At 50.2% G+C, this 26390-nt stretch overlaps 2 protein-coding genes across 2 annotated transcripts in view; one reads left to right on the plus strand and one right to left on the minus strand.

The window, feature by feature from the left end:
• Nucleotides 1-10799: 10799 nt before the first annotated feature.
• On the minus strand, nt 10800-20817 carry TXNDC9 (thioredoxin domain containing 9; the record flags this gene model as incomplete). Its single annotated transcript, XM_080711523.1, has 5 exons — nt 20729-20817; nt 19462-19700; nt 17334-17452; nt 15498-15752; nt 10800-10917 (listed from the first exon to the last, which is right to left on the minus strand). Exons 2-5 carry the CDS (start codon nt 19648-19650, stop codon nt 10800-10802), a joined length of 681 nt encoding a protein of 226 aa, XP_080567649.1. The 5' UTR covers nt 19651-19700; nt 20729-20817.
• A 1163-nt stretch (nt 20818-21980) lies between these two features.
• EIF5B (eukaryotic translation initiation factor 5B) overlaps nt 21981-26390 on the plus strand; it is a gene marked incomplete at its 3' end in the record, with an annotated part of 44264 nt that continues 39854 nt past the window's right edge. The window contains exon 1 of the mRNA XM_080711129.1: nt 21981-22064. Within this exon, the coding sequence (XP_080567255.1) occupies nt 22030-22064 (35 nt within the window). The 5' untranslated portion in view covers nt 21981-22029. The remainder of the gene's footprint in view (nt 22065-26390) is intronic.

Genomic DNA, 26390 nt, shown 5'->3' on the forward strand with positions numbered 1-26390 from the left:
CCACCACACCCGACAATATCTATCTTTTAAAAATCTAAATTGTATATAATGAAGTTAAAATGTTAAACATCAATGCTAAATAGAGTATTCTTGGTTTCTTATTGTGAGCAAAGTTCACAATATTTAAGTCTATCAAACCTAAACTCTGTATGCCCCCAGCCCTATTTTTTAGTTTTTATTTTGAAATACAGTCTGAGTTGCTGAGGCTGATTGCAAACCTGCTATCCTCCTGTCTCAACTCCCCCACTACTGTGCCACCACGCCCAGCTGTTTTCTTGGCTTTGAAAATGGGGAGATGCAGCCAGGCATGGGGATACATGTCTGTAGCCTCAGGATTTAGGAGGCTGAGACAGGGAGACCGCAGGTTTGCTGACAGCCTCAGCAATTAAACAAGATTCTCAGCAACCTCGGGAGACCCTGTTTCAAGACAAAACATAAAATAGGAAAAAAGGGCTGGGAGTGTAGCTCAGAGGTAAAATGCCCCTGGTTTCAGTCCGCAGTAGAACACACACACACACACACACACACACACACACACACACACACACTCGGAGACGCAGCTGAACTTGGTGCAGACCTGTACTCCCAGTCCCGGGGAGGCTGAGACAGAGGATGGCATGTTTGAGTCCAGCCTCAGCAATGTAGTGAGGCCCTCAGCAACTTAGTGAGACTGCTTCAGTCAAAAGTAAGTCTGGGGGCACAGATTGGAGGTAGAATATCCTTGTGTTCAGTCTCCAAAAAATTAATAAATGAATAAATAAAGGGGGGTAGATGTTCCTATCTCAGAATTAAGTGAGATAATATTTGTAAATGACTTGATGGTATATATATATTTTGCTATCTTCAGATTTTTCTCTCTTCCCTTTCTAATTCCAATCAATTCTATAAACTCATTTTATTTTTGTGGTAACAGAGATTGAAAACCAAAGATGTTCTACCTCCAAGTTACACCCTCAGTCTTACTTTATTTTTTATGAAGCTGGGAATTGAATCCAGGAGCACTCTACCTCTGAGCTACATTCCAGCCCTATTTTACTTTATTTTATTTTTATGGTGCTGGGGATTGAACCCAGAGGTATTCTACCTCCAAGCTACACCCCCAGCCTTTTTTATGGTTTGAAATAGGGTTTTGCTACATTGCTGAGGCTGGCCTTGAGCCCGCGATCCTCCTCTCTCAGCCTCTCAAGTACTGGGGTCAAAGGCATATATGTACCACCATGCCCGGCTTCTACGCACTAATTTTTAGACAGTGAAAACGTCTGGTTGAGCTCTGTGTTGTCTTTGGGTCTGTGGGACCTAGAAACACAGTAAATGATGGGAGGACGGATGAGAGAGGGCAAAACATGGCAGAAATGTACATTTGCAATTTGTTTTCACCTCTAATGGTCGTGTGTGTGTGTGTGTGTGTGTGTGTGTGTGTGTGTGTGTGTTACTGGAGGTAGAACTCCAGGCTATACTCCCAGACCTATTTTACTCTTTATTTGGAACCTCACTCAGTAGCTGAGGCTGGCTTCGAACCTGTGCAATCCTCCTGTCTCAGCCTCCCAAGCGCGGGGATGACAAGCGTGCCCACCACGCCCGGCTTACCTGTAATGGTCCTTAAATTCTTTCCCTAAGAATTTTCAACAAAGTCCTAGTGGCAATCTTGGAGGTGACAATTAAATACATCCTGCTGACCTGGACGTTGGTCAGCAGCGTCCTCTTCCCGGATAAAGTCAGGACTGGCGGTCATTGTCCCACGGCCATTCTTGACACCTCTGCCAGGTCCTGGGCAGCTCCGGGCACAGAGGCCAGAAAGCAAGCAGGGGAATCAGAGAAAGGGAGCTGAGAGCCAGCTGTTAGTGCTGGCTCTGGGGGTTGTTGAATTTCTTGAATATACTTTTGTTGTTGTTGTTGTTGTTGTTGAAATAAGAAAAAAGAAATCCACAAAACTAAAAGCAAAAGGGACTGATCTCTTTCCCTCTGAGTTCAATGGGTGGGCTGACTTGTTTTCAACTATGACATTTGTGATATAGTTATTGATTGACTGATTATGCTGCTGGGGCTTGAACCTGGGGGGGCTTCTGCCTCTGAGCTACACCCCAACCCTATTTTAGTTTTTATTTTGAAGCAAGGTCTCCCTAAGTTGCTGAGGGGGGCCTGGAATGCGATCCTCCTGTCTCAGCCTCTCTAGTACTGGGATTACAGATGAGCACCCCACCTGGCTTGTTGACTTTTCTTAATAGTCAAACCCTAATTCATCGAGAGGTTCAACCATGTTTATTTTTTATCTGGGGGAGGGAAACTCAGCTTTATCTTTTCACTTTTCATTTTTTTTGTGTGTGTGGTACTAGGGATTGAACCCAGGGGCATTCTACATTCAAACTACACCCACCCCAGCCCTATTTTTTATTCTTTATTTTGAAACAGAGTCTCACTAAGTTGTGCAGGGCCTCACTAAGTAGCTGAGGCTGGCTGCGAATCTGAGATCCTCCTGTTTCAGCCTCTCCAGTACTGAGATGACAATTGTGTGCCACCATGCCTGGCCACTTTGCATCTTTGACTATATTTTTTTCTTTTCTTTTTTGTGGCACTGGGGATTGAATCCAGGGGAGTTCTACCTGAGTAGAGCATTCCCAGCCCTATTTCATATTTTAGCTTTAAAGGGGGTCTCACTAGGTTACTGAGCACCTTTCTACATTGTCCAGACTGTTCTTGAAACTACAATCCTCCTCTTTCAGCCTCCCGAGTACTGCACAAGAGAGCATCTCCACCCCCATTTACGGACATTTCTAAATTGTGCAAATTCCCTGCGTCTTAAGATCAATGATTACAAATGTGTGAGTACATATATACGTCTAGACATGCACACACACACCTTCTATTGGCTTTTCTTTTATACTTCATGAAATGTCCAAGGGAAATATTTCTCTATAGTAAAAAAACAAAACAAAACTTAAACTAGCTGGGTGTGGTGGCACAAACCTGTAATTCCAGTACTTGGGAAGCTGAGATAGGAGGCTTGCAAGTTTGAAACCAGCCTCAGCAATTTAGTGAGGCTGTCAGCAACTTAGAGGGATTCTGTTTCCAAATAAAAAATAATTGGGCTGGTGGTGCAACTTGGAAGTAGAATGCCCTTGGCTTTAACCCCTAGCACCACACACACACACACACACACACACACACACACACACACACACACGTACGCACACACACACGCGTGCGCGCGCACACACACACGCACGCACACACACATACGCACGCACGCACACACGCGCACGCACACACACGCGTGCGCACACACACGCACGCGCGCGCACACACACACGTACGCACACACACACGCGTGTGCGCACACACACGTACGCACACACACACACACACACATGCACGCGCGCGCACACACACCCAAAAAACCAAAAAACACTCCATGGACTAGAAATCACTCTCGCTTGAAGGCATTAGAAAGAACAATTATTTCTTCTAGATTATATGCAGAAAAAGAATGATCACGCCGGGCGTGGTGGGCACGCTGGTCATCCCCGCACTTGGGAGGCCGAGACAGGAGGACCGCACAGGTTCACAGCCAGCCTCAGCTACTGAGTGAGGCTCTCAGCAACTTAGTGAGACCCTGTTTCAGAATAAAGTATAAAATAGGTCTGGGGGTATAGCCTGGAGGTAGAAAAGCCCCCAGGTTCCACCTCCAGGACCACACAAAATAAAAAAAAAAGAAAGAAAAGAAAAAGAATGGTCAGGCATTTGAATGACGAATCTGTGTGTTCATTTTCAATTTATATTCATATGATATTTTTCTCCAATAAGTGTGAAATAAGATATTGACCCCCTGTGACCAAAAACTTCAACCCCAAATCAAAATAAACAGTAAACAAGAGCTTAGGCTGGTTCTAAGAAGCAGCACCTGGAGGCAAGTAACAACCTATCTCTTCTGAGATTTCTCTTTTCTTTTTTCTTTTTTTTTTTTTTGCTGTACTGGGGATGGAACCCAGGGGCATTCTACCTCTGAGCTATACCCCAAGCCTATTTTTAATTCTTTATTTTGAAACAGGACTTCACTAATTTGCAGAGGGCCTCATTACGTAGCTGAGGCTGTTCATGAGCCTCCAAACCTCCTGTCTCAGCCTCCCAAGGACTGGATACAAGTGCGTGCCACCATGCCTGGCTCTTCCAAAACATTTCTATCTGTACTTCCAATAAATGCTCATTTAGTACCCACAAAGTGCCACGCACTCAGCTGTGCACCAGGGATAAACGTCAAATACACCAAAATACATCAAATACCTTCAAGATGCTCACTGCCAGCCAGGTGGTGGTGTACCTGTGATCCCAGTAACCGGGAGGCTGAAATAGGAGGATTGCAGGTTCAAGACCAGCATGTGGTAACTTAGACCCTCAGCAACTTAGCAAGACCTTGTTTCAAAGTAAAAAATAGGACTGGGTTGTAGGTTGTAAGTAGAATGCCCCTGGGTTCAATTTTCAGTATCAAAAGACAAAACCCAAAAATCTCCTCCTCCTCCTCCTCCTCCTCCTTCCTCCTCCCCCTCCCCTCATCCCCCTCCTCCTTCCTCCTCCCCCTCCCCTCATCCCCCTTCTCCTCCCTCCTCCCCCTTCTCCTCCTCTTTTCTCCTCCCCTTCCTCCTCTCTTTTCTCTTTCTCCATTTCTTTGTGGTACTGGGGATTGAACCTGGGGGCAATCTATCTCCAAGATACACCCTCAACATTTTTTATTTTTTGTTTTGAAACAGGGTCTCACTAGATTGCTGGGAGTAATCGCTACTTGGTTGAGGTTGTCCTTGAACTGCGATCCTCCTGTCTCGGCCTCCCAAGTACTAGGATGACAGGTGTGTGCCACCATACCCAGCTTCTCTTCTTTAAAGTTGAGCTAAGGGGTTACATTTCTGGCTCTTATTGGAATCAACATCAAATTCTTCATGTGCAAATCATAAAACTCCTTAGAACCCACCAGCCAGCCAGCAGCAACCTGACCAGACGACGCCAATTAAAGTTCTTTATTGCCAGTCACGTGGAGGTGTCGACACCTCCAGGAACCAATAAAACTTTAAGATGCTGTGACTCAGGCAGTTAGTCTAACCCCCCCAGCATGGGAACCTGCCCAGGGATCAGCCAGGCACATTACATTTCTGGCATTACAACCTCACAGTTGTTGATTACTTCCTAGGCCGCAAAGTACTTGACTCTGAAAGGTGGCCATGATAATTCTGCCCAGTGGAGGGAGGTGAGGTCAGGCGGGGTTGGGGCGTGCGCGAACACGCCTCTCCCCTAAGTCTGCGCCACCCCCCAGGACCCGCACTTGCTGGCAGTCAGCTCTGCACCTAACCACAGGGATACGGCGTCCTCGGGCCTCGCAGGAGTGGCTGGGCAGGGCCGCTTCTCATACCTCCATACACGGCACATCATGGGCAAGTCTGCCCCATAACTGAGCATTGGGATTTGTGCTGAGTCCAGGCCTGGGAATGCAGGAGCAGAGTCATTTAAGGGCGGCATTAGTTTGCTTTCTCCAAGGAAGCAGCCAATTGGATGTGGAGAGAGAGATATTTGATCATTACTATTATCTTGGCACTGGAGAGCGAACCGGGGCGGTCTGTCTTGAGATAGACCCTCAGTCCTTTTGAGGAGGTAGAAGGCAGATAGGGAAGTGGCCTTGGCAGAAAAACTGTAATTTCCTGAGGGGCAAAGAATACTAATTAACTTCCAAGGTTCAGAGGTAAGAATGACCAAAGCTTCACAAAACCATCTGTTTACTAATCAACAAACCCAGGAGACATCACTGGAGCAAGTCTGACACTCCAACTGAAAGGAGACCCCTCAAAGGACATGCAAATACCCTATGCAAATTCTGAGAGCTGCTTCCCAGAATCCCAAACTTCAAGCAATAGAGGACATGCAGACATATATAAACCCCTAGCGCAGTCACCAGGACAGTTACCCACTCTGGGAACCCCTCCCTATTGGGGAGCTTCTCTCTCTCACAGGTCGCATTAGCTTTGAGAGAAGGTGGAGTGCAATTGAAGGCACGTGGCCCGGGCTACACTCGGGTAGTGACCTGAAGGCCTCTGCTGGACATCAAGGCTGACCTGGGCCCCTAGGGGTGACCTGCACTTCTTTTCTGGCAGATTGTGTGGACTTTGAGAAAAAGCAGCTTGCAACTGAAGGCACTTGGCCCGGGCTACACTCTGATAGTGACCTGAAGGCAGCTGCTGGACTTGAGTTCCGACAGCCCCTTAGGGGTGTTTGGCCACTTTTCCCTATTCCCTGCTGCTTCCAATAAACCTTTTACTCCTCTTCCTGAGGTCTGCGGGTGTCATTCTTCGCTCACCGCAGATAAGAACCCGGGAAGGAAATGCCGGGTTTCTTCTCAAGAAACCCCGTTTCACTTTTTATTAAGATTGTGAAGCAAGGTTTTGCTAGATTGCTGAGGCTGTTGCTGTGTTGCTGAGGCTGTCCTCAAACCTGTGAACCACACTCCTGCTGTCTCAGCCTCCCAAGTACTGGGATTACAAGTGTATACCCGCAATTCTGGCTTTTATTAATGAAACATGTTTTTTTTTTTTGATATTGGGCAAATGTATTACTCCAATGGTTAAAATACAAGAGTCATAGTAGCAGTTTTTTTGCCTTTTCCTGGAAAACAATGGGAGCAAAAGAGGGTGCTTTCAGTGGAGCCTTTGAGACGAGGATATGGGAGGTACCCGGGGCCACGCTGATTGCCGGTCGGCTTCCTCCCATGTTCATACCCGTAGGCATACAGCAAGGCGCACCCAGGCCCCTGCCTGAGACCTCAGTGCCCTGACCCAGGGAATCTTGAGGTTCTTTTAATGATGGGACACACACAGTAGATAGGATTACAGGTGTTCTATCAAATACACTAACTGCTATATTCTTTGATGGCTAGCCCGAGTATGGTGGTACGTGCTTATAATCCCAGTCTTGGGAGGCTAAGGCAAGAGGACCCCAATTTGCGGACAGCCTCAGCTACTTAGTGAGGCCCTCTGCAATTTAGTAAAACCCTGTTTCAAAATAAAAAACTAAAAAATAGGGAAGGGGTGTAGGTTAGAAGTAGAATGCCCCTGGGCTCCACCCCCAGTACTGGGATGGGGGTGACAGGGCTAGGGGTGCAGCTTAGAGGTAGAATGTCTCTGAGTTCCATCCCCAGTACTACAAAAATTCTCTGAAGGCAAATTCATCCGGTTTCTTTTTTCCCAAACATAGTACTTGACCAGCCCAGGACGAGAGAAACACTTGGTTCCTCCCTCACTATGGTAGAGCTATGGCGTTACAACCGCCCCTTCCTGAGATACCCAGGGAACTGAAGGTCTTCAGCAGAGCCGGCTCCGTGGCGACGCACAGGTTGTTTCCATCTCATATTTTTGGTGAGTGAGAATGAGAATGAACGTCTCAGCCTCCCGAGTCGCTGGGAGCACAGATGCGCCACTGTGCGCAGCTCTGCGATGTCAGGAATCGCTCACCGATTCTGAAAGCTGGCCAGCCCAGAATCTGCAGACCGGAGCCCGGGAGGATCGGGCTCACGGCTCAGCGGCGAGGCCTCCTGCCCACAGACTGGTCTCTTGCTCAGGGGAGGTGATACTCAGGCTTCCATTTGTAAGGATGAGGCCCTGCCCATGCTTTTATTAGATTCCACTGACTTAATTATTAATCTCACCAAAACACACCCTCACAGAAATGTCCAGAATACTGTCTGGCCAAATAACCGGGCATGTCACGGCTTACTTCCTCAACTCAGTCCCCATCGTCAGGACCCGTCCGCATCGCTCAAAGGCTGTGTTTATGGCCTGCAATGGCGCTGTGTGCTGCTGTGAGGCCGACCGTCCCTTGCCTGGCCTCTCCCTGTGCCCTCCAGCGATGACCCGTGGCCGCCAAGCACCCACAGGGCGCTCACGCTCCCTCCGCTCTCCAAGACGAAGGCAGCGAACTGTGTCTGCCCCTGCTGTTGCACAGATTATAGGAAGCCACGGTGCAGTTATGAGGGGTTTGGAAGTGTTGGGGCTTTGAAAGGGTTCAGGTTAGCCGGGCGTGGTGGTGCACGCTTGTAAAACCCGCGCTTGGCAGGCTGAGACGGGACGATCACACAGGTTCAAAGCCAGCCTCAGCTACTGAGTGAGGCTCTCAGCAACTCAGTGAGACCCTGTTTCCAAATAAAGTATAAAATAGGTCTGGGAGTGTAGCCCGGAGGTAGAAAAGCCCCTGGGTTTCATCCCCAGTACAAATAAATAAATAAATATAAAAACAACAAAGGAAGGAAGGGTTGAGGTTAGCCAGGCGTGGTGGGTGGAGCCTGCCTGAAATCCCAGTCCGGTGGGGGCTGAGAATTTTAGGTTCCCAGACTGCCTTACCATTTCAAAATATGAAATAAAATAGGATTAAGGGTGTAGCTCAGAGGCAGAATGCCCCTGGGTTCCATCCCCAGAACCACGTAAATAAAATAGGATTGAGGGTGTAGCTCAGAGGTAGAATGCCCCTGGGTTCCATCCCCAGAACCACGTAACCACACGCATACAAATGGTTGGGTTTCCCAGCAAGGACTGGGCAATCTTCTAATTCCTTCAACAAAAACTACCAGAGGTGCACAGTTAGAGCTTGGAGCTGAGGCCGCTGGCTGGCCGGTGCACTCGCAGGTGTAGGTAGTGTGCTTGCGAGGGGCAGGCCTTTGCTAGCACTCCACTCTGCCCCAGTGAGTGGACACCGATAGTAGTCCTTGCTACACGTATCCTGGGAAGAAAAAAAAAAAAAAGCTACCAGAGATTGGCATGTGGTGCTTTATGGGGAAATAAACCACAGGTGGATGATTTGATGACACGGATTCCTAAAAAAATCAAGGATATTCTTTTTAAGGAACAAAAAAGCGTAATTTTGCCTTTTAATGCACAGAAATTAGTTCAGTTTGGGTCTAAATCATGAAAGCACCTCATCCTGTTGACTAAAGACCCTTTTAAAGGACTTGCTTTTGCTGGGCATGGTGGGCAGTGACTAGGGAGGCTCAGGCAGGAGAATCGCAAGTTCTAGGTTAGCCTGGCAGTTGAGTGAGACATGTCATACTTAAAAATTAAAAATGCAAATACCTCAGTGGTGGGGCACCCCTGGACTCAATTCTCAGTACTAGAAACATACATCTACACATATATTACAATACAAATTAAAAAGCACTGGTTTTGAACTCTTTTTTGTGTGTGTGGTACTGGGGGTGGAACCCAGAGGCTTTCTACCTCCGGGCTATACTCCCAGCCCTATTTTATATTTTATTTGGAAACGGGGTCTCACTAAGTTGCCGAGAGCCTCACTGGGTACTTGAGGCTGGCTTTGAACCTGCGCGGTCCTCCTATCTCAGCCTCCCCGTGTGGATATTACTGGTTTTGAACTCTTGACCCACTTGGCTCAAGTCGACTTCCCCGGGTCGGGCCTCTTCAGGCCGCCGATTCCAGATGCCCCTCACCCAACTGACTTACCCCTGTGCGCTCCTGTCTACACTCCAAGCCCCTGGCTTCACCTGGACCCGACCCTCGCTCTACAGTGAGTCTGTCCTCCCTGTGGGAAGTGGGCTGCCACAGGCGTCACAATCAAGCACCTGTGTAGTATCATAAGTGGTTTGTGTGTGGTACTAGGGGTGGAACCCCGGGGCATTCTACCTCCAAGCTATACCCCCAGTCTTATTTTATTTTTATTCTGAAACAGGATCTCACTACTTTTGAGGCTGTCTTCAAACCTGTGATCTTCCTGTCTGGGCCTCCCACGTACTGGGATTCCAGGACTGTGCCACCATGCCTGGCTTTCATCCCCCATTAGTCTAATTAGCTTAGCACACCATCTGAAATATGAATGCTAACATAACTGGTCTGCTGGGAAGGTTAAGTGGCGTGTCAATAACCAAAGTGGTGCCACACCACTGGTTCCAGCGACCAGGGAAGATTAGGTTGGCAGGACTGCCTGAGCCCAGGAGTTTGTGCCCAGCAGGGGACACAATGAGTCCCCAGCTACAGAGAAACGGACAGCTAATAAATAAGCAAAGCCTGCGGGGACCGCAGCTCGAGTGCGGCTAGTTCCTGAGAGGTGTGGTGGGGGTGCGGCAAGAGAATCACGGGAAGTGCCACCCCCCACGCCAGGCCACATGGGAGGTCCACTGCGCTGGACTCGAGACCTGCTGGAGCCGCCCGGCTGTGGTAGACAGGAGGACCGCCCAAGGGCGTCTGTGATGGGCAGAGGGGGCTGGGGCAGCAGGGGTGTCGGGTCACTACCCACTACCGGGCATGGAGGCACACACCCGAAACCCAACTACTCTGGAAACTGAAGCAGGACTGAGAGCTTGAGGCCGACCTGGGCAACTCAGTGGGACTCCGCCTCAAAAGGAAAGGGCGAAGGCCGAGCGCAGCCTAGCGGGAGAGATCCGAGTCCAACCTCGGCATCGCACACGGCGAGGAACGAGCCTTGGGACAGTGTGCCGGATTTTTATTTCCATCTCAAAAGATTAAAAACACCACTGTAAGTGGTATAAAGATGTAAGAATCATATTGTGGTAAAACCAAGGATGTAAGCGTCGTTGCGATAAAATCAATCTCAAACAGAATCCAGACCCTTCCAGTCGCTTGGGAACCCGAAGCTCCTTCGACCGCAGTGGCCACGCGGAAGGCAGGCAGGCGCTGCTCGCTGCCTCAGCCCGTCCAACACCCTCGAACGGGAGGAGCAGACGAACAGCGGACTGAAACAACAGTGTAGAAAACAAACTTACAGGCGAACAGAAAGAACAGGCGATTTACAAAGACCAACCGAGCCTAATCATCGTCTGAATCGGAGTCGTATTTCTTTCCTCGGATAGTTTTCTTTTCCAGCTTTGTGAAGTTTGTCCCAAATTTCTTTTGGCTCTGAGATGGCGGCTCCATTAAATTTCCACTAAAAACAAAAACACAAAACAAATTTGAAATAAATTTTACTTTTATGATTTAATGTGTTTGACATACTAAGTTGCAAAAAACCCCTCCTCACAATGACATAATCACTGGGAATATTAAAAACACAAGATAAAAACCCAGCCGTCCTCGCTGTGACATAAACGTACAGAATGTTACGAGCGTCCAGGACGCGTGTCGGGGTGAGACGTGGCACGACCAGCGGTCAGCGGCCGCGCCCCGGGTGGCGCAGGGCGGTATTTGCTCGTGCTTTCCCGGCCGCTCACGACCGCCGCAGGGCCTCGACTGGAGCGTGGGGAGCGCCGCCTTCGCTCATCTTGGGCTCCTGGCCCCGTGGCGGATGTCCTTGTCACCATGAGGACGGGCAGTGCTTTGCACTTCTAATGGCCTGCTGAAGGCCTTGGTCCTGGTTAACTTTTTGCCGTGGATGGAGCGAGGGGCTGAACACTGCGGCAGTGTACCTCTAAGCTACACTCCTAGCCCTATTACTCCAAGTTGCAAAGGGCCTTGCTACGTAGCTGAGGCTGTCTGCAAACCATGATCCTCCGGTCTCCGCCTCCTGAATGCTGGGTTACAGGCATGGGTATAGCACGGAGGTAGAATGCCCATGGATTCAACCTCTACTATAGCAACACCAAAAACAGACAATTCCCACTTTAATGATTGTACCGTGGCTATACAATGTCTTTATTTTTAGAAAACAAATATGGAAGCTGGGCATGGTAGCGCCTGCCTGTAATCCTAATATTTGGGTGGCTGCAACAGGATTGCAGGTTTGCATGATAACTAAGTACGACACTATTTCAAAATAAAAAATAAAACAGGCTGGGAGTATAGCTCAGAGGTTGAATGTAGAATTCCTAGTACCATACCATACCATTTGATACCATACCATACACATCACACAGAAAATACATATCAAAGTATTTAGAATGAAAGAAATAGAGTATGATTTCTACTTAAATGGTTCCTAAAACCTTCCTTGTGCTTTTTAAAAACTTATTTAAAATTTGAAATCGTTTCAAAATATACATTTTGGAAATAACCATTAATAGTTTACTTATTATTTTTTATTTCTTTAAATTTATTTCTATTGGTGCATTGTAATCATACATCACACTGGAATACAAGACTTGAGAGGATATACAAGCACACATCATCCAATTAGCCCTCCTCCAGCCCCCATCCCATTCCCTCCCCCTCCCTCCATCCCATGCTTGTTTGGTGATTAACTTTGATACATTTGTTTATGTACCTCCTGCTTTTTAAAGAGGCTCCATCCTCCCCTATTCCATACCCTCTGATTGGTCACCTTAATTGCTTCACTATAGGGCCCTTTCTATAGTTCGACCACTTCCTGTTGCCCCTTTCCTCCTAGTTATTGCTGATTAGGGGAAGCATCTGGTTTTAATTTTCTGCGATATTTCTCTGTGCATGCCATGTTGCAAATACCGATCCCACTCTTGACGGCCCCAGTTGTGGCCTGGCTACCCGGTGGACTGATCCAGACCTCGCTGGCTCAAGCAGCAGCCTTGCCTCATGGGAGGCCCCGATTCTGGTCTCGCTGGCCCTGACACCGGCCTAACCCCTCAACTGGCTCCAATCCCAGCCTCGGAGGCCCCAGCACCGGCCTTCCTCACGGCAGGCTCTGATGCTAGCCGATGGCCCCGGCATCGGCCTAACCCCTCGGCAGGCTCCGATCCAGGCCTCGGAGGCCTCAGTAGCGGCCTTGCTTCACGGAAGGCTCCGATATCGGCCGCTGGCCCTGGCACTGGCCTAACCATTAATAGTTTATGTTAATACATAGAAAATAAATCCCAGTCTTACAGAAATGAATTATGCATGACCAGGAGAGATTCAGAGAGAGAGAGAAAAGATGAATCAAGATCCGGGCGTGGTGGCGCACGCTTGTAATCCCAGTGCTTGGGAGGCTGAGACAGGAGGATCGTGCAGGTTCAAAGCCAGCTTCAGCTACTTAGTGAGGCTCTCAGCAACTTAGTGAGACCCTGTTTCAGAATAAAGTATAAAATAGTCTGGGAGTATAGCCTGGAGGTAGGAAGCCCCTGGGTTCCACCCCCAGTAACACACACACACACACACACACAGTGGGCCTTGGCAACTTAGTGAGACCCTGTTTCAAGATAAGAAATAAAACTGGGTTGGGGGTTTGGATGTAGAATGCCTCTAGGGTCAACTCCCAGCACCAAAAACGGGAGACAATTTTCTACTTAGGGAAAGGCACGACAACCGGAATGCTAGTAAACTGCACCATTTTACTTATTTTTTTTTTTTTTCAAATCAGAAAAGGAACAAAACAAAAAATAGTAGGTTCTGTTTCATGGAACTAAATAAATGATTTATCACCAGGTGTGGTGGCACATGCCTGAATCCAGTACTTGGGAGGCTGCAACAGGAGGACTGCAGGTTTGAGGACAGCCTCACCAACTTAGTGAGACTCTCAGTAACCTAGTGCGACCTTATTTCAAAATATAATGGGGCCGGGGGGATGGTTTGGAGGTAGAATTTCCCTAGATCCAATCCCCTGTACGACAAAAAAGAAAACCGTAAAAGGCTGTACAAGTGGAAGCGAGGTGCACAAGTAACGGAGTGTCTTCAGTGCGCAGAGACTGTTGTCTAGAGGAGGCAGCGGAGCCGGCTGGGCTGTGGTGCACGCCCGCAAGCCCAGCACCTGGGAGACCGAGGACGATCGCAGGCTCAAGGACAGCTTCCGCAAGTCCTGAGACGCTCATCAACCTAATGAGACCGTTTCCAGGTAAGAGAGAGAACAGGCGGGGGAATAGCTGGAAAGCAGAATGCCTCTGGGACCAATCCCCAGGACACCCATACATACCAAAAGGCAATGTAAGCTAACCACGGACCTTTCTGTATTTTTGAGGTTATACCAGTGAGGAAATAATATTTACATAAAACCCTAATGTTTTAAAATATAACCTTCAGGGCTGGAGGTGCAGCTCCACGGTTTGCCGCTACACCAGCAAGCAAGAGGCGCTGGGTTTGTTCCCCAGCACAAGGTGAAACAAACCAAACAAAAAGCCCCTCAAACCCCAACACAATCTTCTTTGCAGTGGTTTCTGCCTCATGCACAAGGCTCTGGGTTCCATCCCCAGCACGGCCAAGAAAATACTGTGTGGGGTGAGAAGCGGGGAAGCGTTGACTCTGGGCGACACTCTGGGCTTCTAGGATAATAGAGAATTCGCGGGTGGGGCGGGTGGGGGGATAGCTCAGCGTAAAACGCATGTCTAGCGTGTGTGAGGCCCTAGGTTAAATCCCCAGCAACCCAAAAAATCCTAAAACACAAAAACAAACAATCAGAACTAGTTTCGATATCATTTGTCAAGCTGAAAACTTTTATAGCCATGTATATTTCAAGCCTCAGTATCACCTATAAATCTGATTGTGCTGTAAGACTGTGCTAAGGTACTTTTGTTTGTTTGTTTGTTTTGGTCGCGGTACTAGGGATGGAATCTAGGGGCACTGTACCTCTAAGTGATGTCCCCAGCCCTATTTTTTATTCTTTCTTTCTTTATTATTATTTTTTAATTATTATTATTATTTTTTTTGCGGGTCTGGGGATGGAACCCAGGGGCATTCTACCTCCGAGCTAGAGCCCCTGCCCTATTTTTCATTCTTCATTTTGAAACTGGGTCTCACTGAGTTGCAGAGGGCCTCACTAAGTAGCGGAGGCTGTCCGCGAACCGCGATCCTCCGGTCTCAGCCTCCCAAGCGCGGGGGTTACCAGCATGCGCCACCACGCCCGGGTATTCTTTATTTTTGAAACAGGGTCTCACTGAGTTGCAAAGGGCCTCACTAAGTAGCTGAGGCTGGCTTTGAACCTGTGCAATCCTCCTGTCTCAGCCTCCCAAATGCTGGGGTTACAAGCGTGCGCCACCACGCCTGGTATGCTAAGGTAACATTTTAAGAAATGTGCTTTTGGGCCAGGCGTGGTGGCGTGCGCTTGTAATCCCAGCATTCAGAAGGCAGAGACTGGAGGATCGCATTTCATGGACAGCCTCAGGTACTTAGCGAGGCCCTTCGCAACTCAGTGAGATCTTGTTTCAAAAAAATAAAAAAGGAATAAAAAACAGGGCTGGGGGGTGTAGCTCAGAGGTACAATGCCCCTGGGTCCCATCCCTAGTACTGAAAAAACCTATATCTATATCTATATATAATTAAAAAAAAAAGCAAAAAAGAAATACACTTTCGCTGGGCATGGCTGATACAGACCTGTAATTCCAGCTACTCAGGAGGCCAAGGCAGGAAGACCGCAAGTTTAAGGCCAGCCTGGGCAACCTAGCAAGACCTGTCTCAAAATCTAGTAAGAGGCTAAGGGTGGCTCAGGGCAGAGCCTTGCCTAGCCAGCTCACGGTGCTGGGACTGACCCCCAGGACGAGGAGTGGCAGGCAGCTTTCCCTTCAAGCAACTATTTATGCTTCAGCCACTTAATGTTTACGTTTCAGATCTTAATTTCACAAAATAAATGTTAAGATACAAAAATTGCCTTATAAATATCAAGTAGACATTCTTCCTTTGGCCAAAGGTTACCTGTAGTTGAGAATGTCAGAACAACCAAGCCTCCACTCCAGCATCTCTGTGGTGAAGTCATCTGTGTTTCCCAGGTCAGTAAAGCCAACGACGTAGTCCTGCGTCTTCCCGTCTTTCAGGAGCGCCAGCGTGGGGATGACCTTGACCCGCAGTCTCTCGCAGAGGAAAGGCGCCTTTTCCACATTCAGCTTCAGAAACTTGGTCTCAAGATGCTTCTTTGAGAGGATCGCCAAATGTCTGTCTAGTATTTTACACCTGCAAGTAAAAATACACAGGAAGTCAAAAGCTAGAGCGAGCCCAGTGGGGTGGTGCATTCCTGGGATCCCAGTACTCGGGAGGCTGAGACAGGAGGGCTACGGGTTCAAGGACAGCCTCAGCCACCTAGCAAGACCCTGCCTCAAAACAAGAAACAAGCTGGTGTGGTGGTGCACACTTGTAGTCCCAGTGCTGGGCAGGCGGGACAGAAGAAATGCAGGTTCACAGCTGTCCTCAGTCACTTGCTGAGGCCCTCTGCAACTCAGCAAGACCCTGCTTCAAAATATAGAATAAAGAAAAGGGCTGAGGGTGTAGCTTAGCGGTAGAATGCCCCCAGATCAATCCCTAATACTACACACAAAAGCTAAAACAGTAGCCTTTTCTCTTAAAAAATACATATTGTGCATCTGATTTTATAGTTTCTTGCTTGAGTCTCAAACTCTGGCAGTAAACCTAAGCTGGTGTCTGGTGTCAGATGACCTCATTTCCAGGTCAAGGGTGAACTGCCCAACGAGGCGCTTACAGACACTGGAGCATTCCAGAAGGTCAGGTTTGCCTTAATAATATGTCTTTAAAAGCGTGGTGGGCACGCTTGTGATCCCAGCATTCGGGAGGTTGAGACTAGAGGACTGTGGTTCACGGACAGCCTCAGCTACTTAGTGAGGCCCTCTGCAACTCAGTGAGACCCTGTTGTAAAAGAATAAAAAATAGGGGAGGGGGTGTAGCTCGGAGGTAGAGTGCCCCTGGGTTCCAACTCCAGCACCACAAAACCAAAATATTAAAGACAACATGCTTTTAAATCATAAAAGTGTTCTTGAAAGGGGTCACATTTATGGTAAAAGCTAAAAATTCAGATCTCGTTTCTCTTAAGCATGTTTCGTGGTATCTCATACAGGACAGCTTCAAGAGGAAAAAACCCGAGCTTGACAAAATCCAGAAGACAACTTTAAGATTCAGAAGTGCACACACAGTGCCATGCTTTAAAGTCAGGAAGACCGGCTGGTGCCGCTCAGAAATCGCGCCGGGGAGCAGCAGCTCAGCTCAAGGGTACCGACAGTCCTTAACGGGCTGGAGGGACAGCTCACAGGTAGAGTGGCTCTAGGCTCAAAACCCAGTACAAAAACAGGCTCAGTGAGCCACCCCCAACTCCTGCCACTAGAGCTATATTTAAAACAAAGCAGGAATGATTTTTCTTCCAGGAGGACTTTAGGTGTACATCTGTTGAGCTCCCTCCTTCCCTCCCTCCCTCCCTCCCTCCCTCTCATACTGGGATTGGACCAAGGGCCTCACACATGCCAGGCAGACCCTCTACCCGTAAGTGCAGCCCAGGGCCATGCCAAGTTGCTGAGACGGGCCTTGAACTTGCGCTCCTCCTGGCTCCGCTTCCCAGCAGCTGGAATCACAGGCTTGCACCCCCTGCCTGGCTTACATGTACATTTATGTAATGTTTTTAAGAGTTCAGGACATATAAGCCGTCTACATGGGAATATTAGTGACTTTCAGTAATAATCATTTATATGTTTCTATATTGTAGTCCTTTAACCAGCCCATGTTTGAAATCCAGGTAGGAATCATAGTTACCTGAATGTTGAGTCTTTGTAGAAATGGCAAACCACATTTTTACTCTCCTTGACTTCTTGAAAAAAATCTCTCTCGCTTGGGATTTCTCTGTATTCTCCGTGCCCTTTGGACAGCCATTCCTAGTGGGAGAGGTGAGATAGTATACATGTGAAATAGCTCTCTCCATAACACTGGTGTCCTAACCACTACATTCTTTTTTTTTTTTTTTTTTTGTGGGTCTGGGGATGGAGCCCAGGGGCATTCAACCTCCAAGCTACGCCCCCTGCCCTATTTTTTTTTTTATTCTTTATTTTGAAATAGGGTCTCACTCAGTTACAGAGGGCCTCACTAAGTAGCTGAGGAGGCTGTCCCTGAACCCAGGACCTCCAGTCTCAGCCTCCCCTCCCGAATGCTGGGATTACAAGCATGAGCCACCACCCCTGGCTTTCTAACCACTACATTGTTGTGTAATGAAGTTATTTTATCTTGTAGAGGAAATAAATTCCTTTTTTTCTTTTGTGGTGCTGGGGACTGAATTCTGGGGCATCCTACCTCTGACCCACATCCTCAGCCCTATTTCACTTTGAAATGGGGCCTAAATTGCTGAGATTGGCACGAACCTTCCATGCTCCTGTCTCTGCCCCCAAGTACTGGGATTACAGGTGTGCCCCCCCCCCCCCCCAGCTAAAATGATTCCTTTGAGCAGTCTGCCCTCCTGTTTCTGGTGTTGACACAAAACTAGTGTCTGAGCATGACTGCCTCCATGTCAGTGAGGTAAGTGTCGCCTTGGTAATTTACAACACTTGCTTTGTCAGAACTTTCAAAATACATATTTAGACCTGAGAAACTTACAATCTAGATACTTAAATTTAGGTATTTTTTCATGCTTGTAATTTGTGCTCTAAAGCATTAGATCCGAGCTACACTAGGCTTTCTTTTCTTTTGGTAGTACTGGGTTAGAACCCAAAGCCTCCTACATGCCAGGCAAGCACTCTACCACACAGCAATGCTCCTAGATCAGCAAAGCTTTTAAAACCATGTTCCACCCACAGCAGAAACCAAGCTAGCGAACAATCCCAGTCAGTCTCGGGTGGGGGTGGGGTGGGCAGAGCTCGGAAGCCGGGAGCCCGGGGTCATCGCTGACCACCCCAGGGAGGTGGCTGCTGCGTCTGTGCTGCCCAGCAGGCCCTGTCCTCCGCAGTCAGTCCACGCAGGTGGTGTCCAGACCGCTGAAGGGCTCGCGCCCACCCAACTTCCCAAGGCACCATGGGAGCCTCATCACGCGAGCCCGCCCTTCAGCTTCTCGGACAGCGGGCGCAGGAGCCCGTCCCCAGCTGGAAGCCGCTTCCTTTTGGCATGTGGGTTTAATGCCAAGGAGTACGGGGCTTGCGGGCAGGTGGCACCAGCTTCAACGCCCACTCCAGCCCTTACAGACAAGAATTCTTTTTTTTTTTTTTGTGGTACTAGGGGTGGAATCCGGGGTCTTTCTACCTCCGGGCTATATCCCCAGACCTATTTTATATTTTATTTGGCAACAGGGTCTCACTAAGTTGCTGAGAGCCTCACTCAGTAGCTGAGGCTGGCTTCGAACCTGTGCGATCCTCCTGCCTCAGCCTCCCAAGTGCTGGGATTGCAAGCATGCCCACCGCGCCCAGCTACGAATTCTAGTTTCTCACTTTGTTGAGTGGACACAATGAAGCCGCCACCTTAGTGCGCTGTTATGAAAATGAAGATAAGCCCATGTACACCGAAGTGTCTAGAGCAGCAGCTGGTGCAAAGCTTAAAAGGCATCTGTACCAGCACCATGCACTTTTTAGAAAGGTCCTCCACACCAAACTGTGACTGGGACCTACAGCTACCAAGAAAGGCCCAGGACCCCAGCGTGGACTGAGACACAGAGCAGAGGAGTAACCTCGCTCTGAGATCTACACCGGCGGGCTACTCCCCCCTAACGTTTCTTCCTGTGCATGCGATCCACCACGGAGCTACAACCCCAGCTTCCAGGGTAATGTCTTAACGGCGATGTGATGCTTTGCGCTGAGATGATTTTAAACCGCGGGACGCAACATAACCACCACGGCACGTGTATACGGAAGGTGTTAGGAGCATACTGTTAGCGCAATTTCAGAAAGCAGGGCAGAGAGGTTACTTGTTTCTGCTGCTGAGCTTTCCTTAGCGCCTGAAGCCTCTTTTCTTTGAGATGTTCCAGTTCGTCCTCGTCCATGCGATCCAGTTTCTGAATTTCCGAATCCAACTGTTCCTCCACTAGTTTGGCTGACTGAAGCAACTGGCTCTCCAGAACTTTTGAAAACATGTCAACAGAACCATCAGCGTCCATTTTTCTGAATAGTACGGTTCAGCCCTGGTGCGGGGAAGAGGCGTCTCAAACTTGAAAGAAAAGAACAAGAGCAGATAATAAACCAAGTTTTCTCTTATTTTCAAGGATTCTAGCAATAAGGTATACTCCAGAGTGTAACACTGTTCCTCAAGCACTCGACTAGAGGTGGGAAAATCTTTAACTGCTTTTCTTTTCTTTGGTACTGGGGATTGAACCCAGAGGTTCTCTGCCTCAGAGCGACATCCCCGGCCCTTTTATTTTGAAGCAGGGCCTCGCCAAGCTGCTGAGGCTAGCCTTGAACTCGCTTGCTTCTGAGGCACCCTGAAATGATTCTCAGAAGCAGGTCAAGGGCCTCCTCAGGGCTGGGCTGAGGTCCGATTGCCCCCTTGGGCCCCTGTTCACCAAGCCCAGGGCCGGCAGTGCTCAGAACACAGCAGGTACTGAACAAACGCTCGCTTAGTTCTGTCCAAGTCGTCCTGAAGGCAGCGCCCCACAGACGCCGTGAAACAAGCTGCGCTTCCAATCCAGAGTCACCGGGAGCAGAAGCGACCACCAGGGCGGCCTGGGGCGGGTGGACCTGCGCGCACAAGGGCGTAAGGGCCGGCGACGTCGTCCGGGCAACTTTCCATAAACTACATTCTCGGACTCTTTTCTACAGACCAACCGGGAGGACGGGGCGAGGACACCGCGCGCCCGCAACTTCCTAAAGCACGTCCACGACTTCTCTACGGACGCCCGCCGGGCCCGCGCCTCCCCGCAGTACTCCCAGGCCGCGGCCCGGCAGGGTGGGGCGGGCGAGCGGGGCGCCCGCCAAGCCTCTCGGGCGCATGCGCCCGGGCTCCGGCCGCGGCCCGACGCCCGCGTCCAGGCCGCGCCCTCCGGACCCGCGGACGCCGAGGCTGAGCCCATCACGCCGCGACGCGGTGGCCGACTATGACAGCAGCCATGGTCTCACCCGGGCTCTCCGGGTCGTCTAGGAACGGAGAGACCAGCAGCCCCCAAAGAACAGTCCGCTCCGAACTCGGCTTTGCAGCGGCTGCGGGCGGCGGCGACCTGGCCGTCGCTTCCGCCTTCTTACCGGCTGCAGTCTTCTCGCGACACCACGGGCGACGCCCGAAGAGGGGGCTGTTCCGGCGGGCGGCGGGCGGCGAGCGCTTTTGCGCGTGCGCATCCCCGTAGCCATCCGGAACCAAGAGTGTCTGTTCCGCTCTGCTTCCATCCGGGTAAACTGCCGTATGGGACGGCGCAAAGGGTGCTGGGAGTTGTAGTTCGTGCCCACGCTGGAGTCCGCCGAGTTTCTTAGGCACTGTTCTCTGGTTATGAAATCAGAAACGGTTGGACGTGTCCCCTTTTCCAAAGTCGAAGTAGATACGCACAGCAAATCTTTAGTCTCCACGGCACCTGCCCAGCGCCTGGTAGAGCAAGCCCAGACGCTTCCTTCCTGACTTCCCCAAACACGAAGTTTTAGAACGTGCTCTGCCTTTGAATGCAAAGAGCAAATCCTGTATTGGGGAATCGGTGGCTGGGTCCTCGGTGTGTTTCCTTTTGTGGCTGTAGACAGTTTATACTCCATGGACGTTCCCGCGAAGCCCTGATGTGTCCTGCATTTCTCTCCCTCTCGAGCCCCTTGTGGAGGGCGCGGCACTGGTTCGTTTTTTGTTTTTTGTTTTTTTTTTCGGCACTGGGGATTGGATCCAGAGGCATTCTACACCAGAGCTATAACCTCAGCCCTATTTTATTATTAAAAAAATTTTTTTTGTGTGTGTGGAACTCAGGGGCATTCTACCTCCCTGCTACACCCCCAGCCTGACTTTTTATTCTCAATTTTTGAAACAGGGCCTCAGTAAGTAGCTGAGGCCGACCGCGATCTTGCGATCCGCCTGTCTCAGCCTCCCAAGTCCTGGGATCACAGGCGTGCGCTGGGCGTGGTGCTTTACTAACTCGGGGCGGCTGAGAATGAAGGCCTAGGGAAGAGACGGGATGCCAGGCTCCCGCCGCGCTCCCACGCCGGCAGGTGCGTGCCCGCCGCTTCCCGGCTCGCCCGGGCGCCCGGAAGCTGTGCGCGGCGCCGGCGCTGCCCGGCGCGGGCGGCAGGGGGCGCTGGACCGCCGGGCGCCGCCCTAGCCGCCGCTCTAGCCGCCGCTCTCGGTGGCCGCGCTGCCGCTCTAGCCGCCGCCGCTCTCGCTGGCCGCGCTGCGTGCCCACGCCGCGGCGGCGGGGCGACGCGCATGCGCACGGGGCGGCCGCACCACCTGCGCCGTCCCAGCGCGCGGCTCGCGGAGCGCCGGGTGCGAGCGGCGGCGGCGGCGGGCGGAGGCCGGAGCGGACGGGAGGCCGAGCGCCGGGGAGCCGCGGCGGAGCGCGCGGGCACGCCGCGCCATGGGGAAGAAGCAGAAAAACAAGAGCGAGGACGGGTAGGCGGCGGCGCGGGGTGGGCCGCCGCGGGGGCGCGGGGGCGCCGGGCCGCGGGCGGGCGGCGGGCGGCCTCGCCGAGCCGGAGCCGGAGCCGGAGCCGGAGCTGTGCCTCGCCGCGGCGCCCGGCTGCCCGGCTGCCCGGCTGCCCGGCCCGAGGCCGCGGGCGGAGGCCGGACGTGGCGCCCGGACGGCCTCGGCGCAGCCCGCCCGCGTGGAGCGGCGCACGCAGAGCCGGCGCGGACCGAGCTGTCCCGGAGGGAGCGGCGGAGAGGGGCGGGAAGTGGAGTCTGGCACTCGGACAGGAGTTGGTGGGCGCGCGGGCTCGTTTCTTCCTCCGAGGACAACTTTTGGCCATATGCGGACAGTAAGATGGAAACGTAGAGGCACGGATGAGGTTCCTGCCGTCAGTGCCGACCAGTCCGGGCTCACCTACCTGTTGGGGACTCCACAGCAAGCCTGTGGCCCTGCGTCGCAAGTCCTCAGGCGGCTCTGAAAGGACAGCCCTTTCTCACCACATGAACATAGGCCACAGCCACGGTGCCATCGTCAAGGCGAAGGAGTGAGTTTTCAGAGTATTTCCCAAGCCGGGCGCGGTGGCCCGCGCGTTCAATCCCAGCATTTGAGAGGCTGAGTCAGGAGGATCGTGGTTTTCCGACAGCCTCAGCTACTTAGTGAGGTCCTCTGCCACTCAGTGAGAACCTTTTTCAAAGTAAAAAATAGGGCTGGGGTTGTAGCTCGGAGGTCGAATGCCCCTGGGTTCCATCTGTTCAGTCAGTTTTCTGTTTTTCCTGATTGTCAACTAGTTTTGCCCCCAATACCTGTGTTTGGTTCAGGATCACCTTAGGGTAGATTTAAAAATATACATGCTGGCCAGGCGTGGTGGCACAGGCTTGTAATCCCCGTACTTGGGAGGCAGAGACAGGAGGATCTTCGCAGGTTTGAAGCCAACCTCGCTGGCTTAAGAGAGACTGTTTACAAATAAAATATAAAATAGGTCTGGGAGTGTAGCCTGGAGGTAGACGGGTTCCGTCTCCAGTACCACCAAAAAAAGAAAAAAGTAAATAAAAGTATACATGCTTATGTTATTTTTTACTCTTCAGGCTTTTACAATGGAAAAACGTCATTGGGAGGGGTGAAATTTATTCTGTATTTTTAATGAAAAGTTAATGTCCCTCACTGGTAAAGTTTCTTGTGGATGGTGTAGTTTAAACTGCACACGCTGGAGCCTGTTCAGTGGTCCGGTGGTATAGAAAGAGTGACACTCGATTTGCCATACTCTTTCAGCTAATCGGTAGTTTTTACTTTTTGGCTCATCTTGAAGGGAAGTGGTGGCAGTATTTTCTCACATATCATCTTAAAGCTTATATATGTTTGTTTTATTGTGTCATGGACTTTGTTGCTTGAGTACCTTTCAGACTATGCTAAGAAATCCTCAGATTTTGCACAGGGCCCCTTTTGATCAGAACTGCTTGGCTTTTTTTTTTTTTTAACTTTTTTATTCCACATGAAGTATTGAGGGGTGAGGGAAGGTAAGTTCTAAAACTTTGTGAGTTTACCATTTTTGCATCTAAACTACTTTTTTGAGGATATTTTGAATATTTGCTTTTTTTTTTTTGCGGGTCTGGGGATGGGACATGGGCATTGTACTTCCAAGCTACACCCCTTGCCCTATTTTTTTATTCTTTAATTTGAAACAGGGTCTCACTAAGTTGCGGAGCAAGTTCTGAGGCTACCCTCGAACTGCAATCCTCTCCAGTGTCAGCTTCCTGAATGCTGGGATTACAAGTGAGCGCCAACACGCCCGGCCTTATTTTGAATATTTGTAAAGGGACAGAATTGCAGACTGGGAAGAAGGTCCGGAAGGAGATCATCCTCCTTCAGGATTCATTTTCTTCATGTGAAGTGAGCTGTATCTGCTCATAGGCTCTTGTGTGAAGATCCCTGGGTTAGAAGCTTTACTGTCACACCATGTCTCGGCCTATCCCAGGCCGTCTAAACCAAGCAAGCTTCTGCCCTGGTGGAGCTGGCAGGTGCTCACTAGTTGTCAGGAAAGGGGCTGCTCTAACCCTGCAGTGACTGGGAGGCGAGGCAGGCCGGCTGCAGCCACTTAGCAGCAGCTGTCTCAGCCTAGCGCAGGTGTCGGGTAGAGTTCAGTGGTGAGAGCACCTCTGGGTTGGATCTCAGGACTAGGGAAACAAAACACCATAGCGCTACTTTCAGTTTTTGGAAAGAGTATAGAATATGTGACTTCTTTTTTTTTTTTTTTTTTTTTTTTTTTTTTTGGTGGTGCTGGGGTTCCTGGAAGCCCTTTTACCTCCGGGCTACACTCCCAGACCTATTTTATATATTTTATTTGGAAGCAGGGTCTCTTAAGCCACGCGATCCTCCTGTCTCCACCTCCCGAGTGTGGGGATATGTGACTTCTTAATCCTCAGGATTACTCCTCACTTCCATAGCCACTCAATATTGATGTTCAATTAATTTTACTTATCTAATTTTATTTGTATAGCATATATTTTGTTTTATAAGTGACAGGTATTTACTGTATTTTTCTCTGTGTTTTTGGGATTCTAGAACTTTAAATACTAAGTTGTAGATTTCTAATCCTGTTTGTATAATTTGGAGAATGAGATTTTTTGTGTGTGTGGTACTGAGGGTGGAACTCAGAGGCTTTCTACCTCCAGGCTATACTCCCAGACCTATTTTATACTTTATTTGGAAACAGGGTCTCACTAAGTTCCTGAGCGCGTCACTAGGTAGCCGAGGCTGGCTTCGAACCTGTGCGATCCTCCTGCCTCAGCCTCCCAAGCGCGGGGATGACAAGCGCGGCCACCACGCCCAGCTGAGAATGAGATTTTTGATAGGGTGTCTGGCAAGTTTTCATGCCTTTTTTCAGTTGATGAGGGAAACTTTTTTTTTGGTACTTGGGATTGAACCCAGGGGCGTTCATCTGAGCTGGACTTCCAGCCCTGTTGTTACTATTTCTTTAGAAACAGGGCCGCACTGAGGTCTGAGGGCCTCGCTGAGTCTCACTGAGCCCGTGGCTGCAGGTCTGTGCCACCACCTGGCTCGACTGGGGGCTCTTGTTGAGACAGGGCTGGCATCCGGTGGCTGCAGGTCTGTGCCACCACACCTGGCTCGACTGGGCACTCTTGTTGAGACAGGGCTGGCATCCGGCATCCACAGATGAAGCTGGCAGCGCTGCAGTTTGTCCCAGGGCCTTCCCAGGCGTCCTCTGCCGGGGAGTTCTCGTGGCTCCTGCTGCTCTCGGGATGCCCTGCCTTTCTGTTTACCCAGTGTAACAGATGGTCCCTTAGTAATGTGTGTAGGGAAAAAGTGTCTAGATTTCCTATTTTCTTCCCCATTAGACACTAATTCTTCATTCTGCTCTCTCTCTGACGTCATCTATTTAAAGGTGATCTGACCTATTTAGAGGTGATTACTAAGTGGTAGTTAGGCTTTTCAGGTTACAAGGAGTCAGGCCGTCACTGTAATTCATGGGATGAGCACAGCCTTTTCCCCAAGAGGTGCAGAAGGTGGTGGCTCGTGGGTCACTGGGACCCTAGGCAGTGCAGCTGGTGGCCTTCTGGGCGCTTCAGCACCACGTGGCTTGTGCTGTGGCTGTCCACACCAGCGGAGGGTGACCAGTGTAGTGAGCCCCGGACTTGCTTTAACTACAGACTCTTACTAGGGCGGGCCAATTGTCCTTTTCCACCTCTCTTTGTGGGAGATCCTGCTGTCCTTAAGACGGCTCCCGACCTTTAAGAGCTTGCCTGGTGTTGGTCGTTTAACCCTAACCAGGTCTGGTAGGGTGGTAGAGTCCTCTTATAGAAACCAGGTGATCAGCTGGGCATGGTGTGCACTTCTGTAACCCGGAAGAGTGCAGGGTCCAGACCAGCCTCAGCAACCCAGTGAGACGGCAACTCGGAGCCCCTGCTTCAAATTCAAGGTAGGGGCTGAGAGGGAAGCTCAGGGCCAGAATGCCCTTGGGGTCAATTTCCAGGACAACAAAAAGAGAGAGAACATGGTGATTTGCTAAGGAATCTGTTCTAGAAGGATCTGTGACTGTACCAGGTACTGCAAAGTTTCTCAGAAGAAACAGCCCAAATTGAAAGGAGAGGCTGAGCTGGTGGGTGTTCACACTTGTCCCAGTACTTGGAAGGGTGCAGCAGGAGGATGGCAGGCCCACGCCAGCCTCAGCTACTCAGTGGGCCCTTCGCAGCTTAGTGAGACTCTGCTGTAGAATAGAGTACAAGATAGAGTTGGGAGTGTAGCTCGGAGGTAGGATGCCCTTGGGTGCTAGCCTCAGTTCCACAGAAAAAGAA

This window comes from Muscardinus avellanarius (genome assembly GCF_963383645.1).
Source record: "Muscardinus avellanarius genome assembly, chromosome: 15".
NCBI lineage: Eukaryota > Metazoa > Chordata > Mammalia > Rodentia > Gliridae > Muscardinus > Muscardinus avellanarius.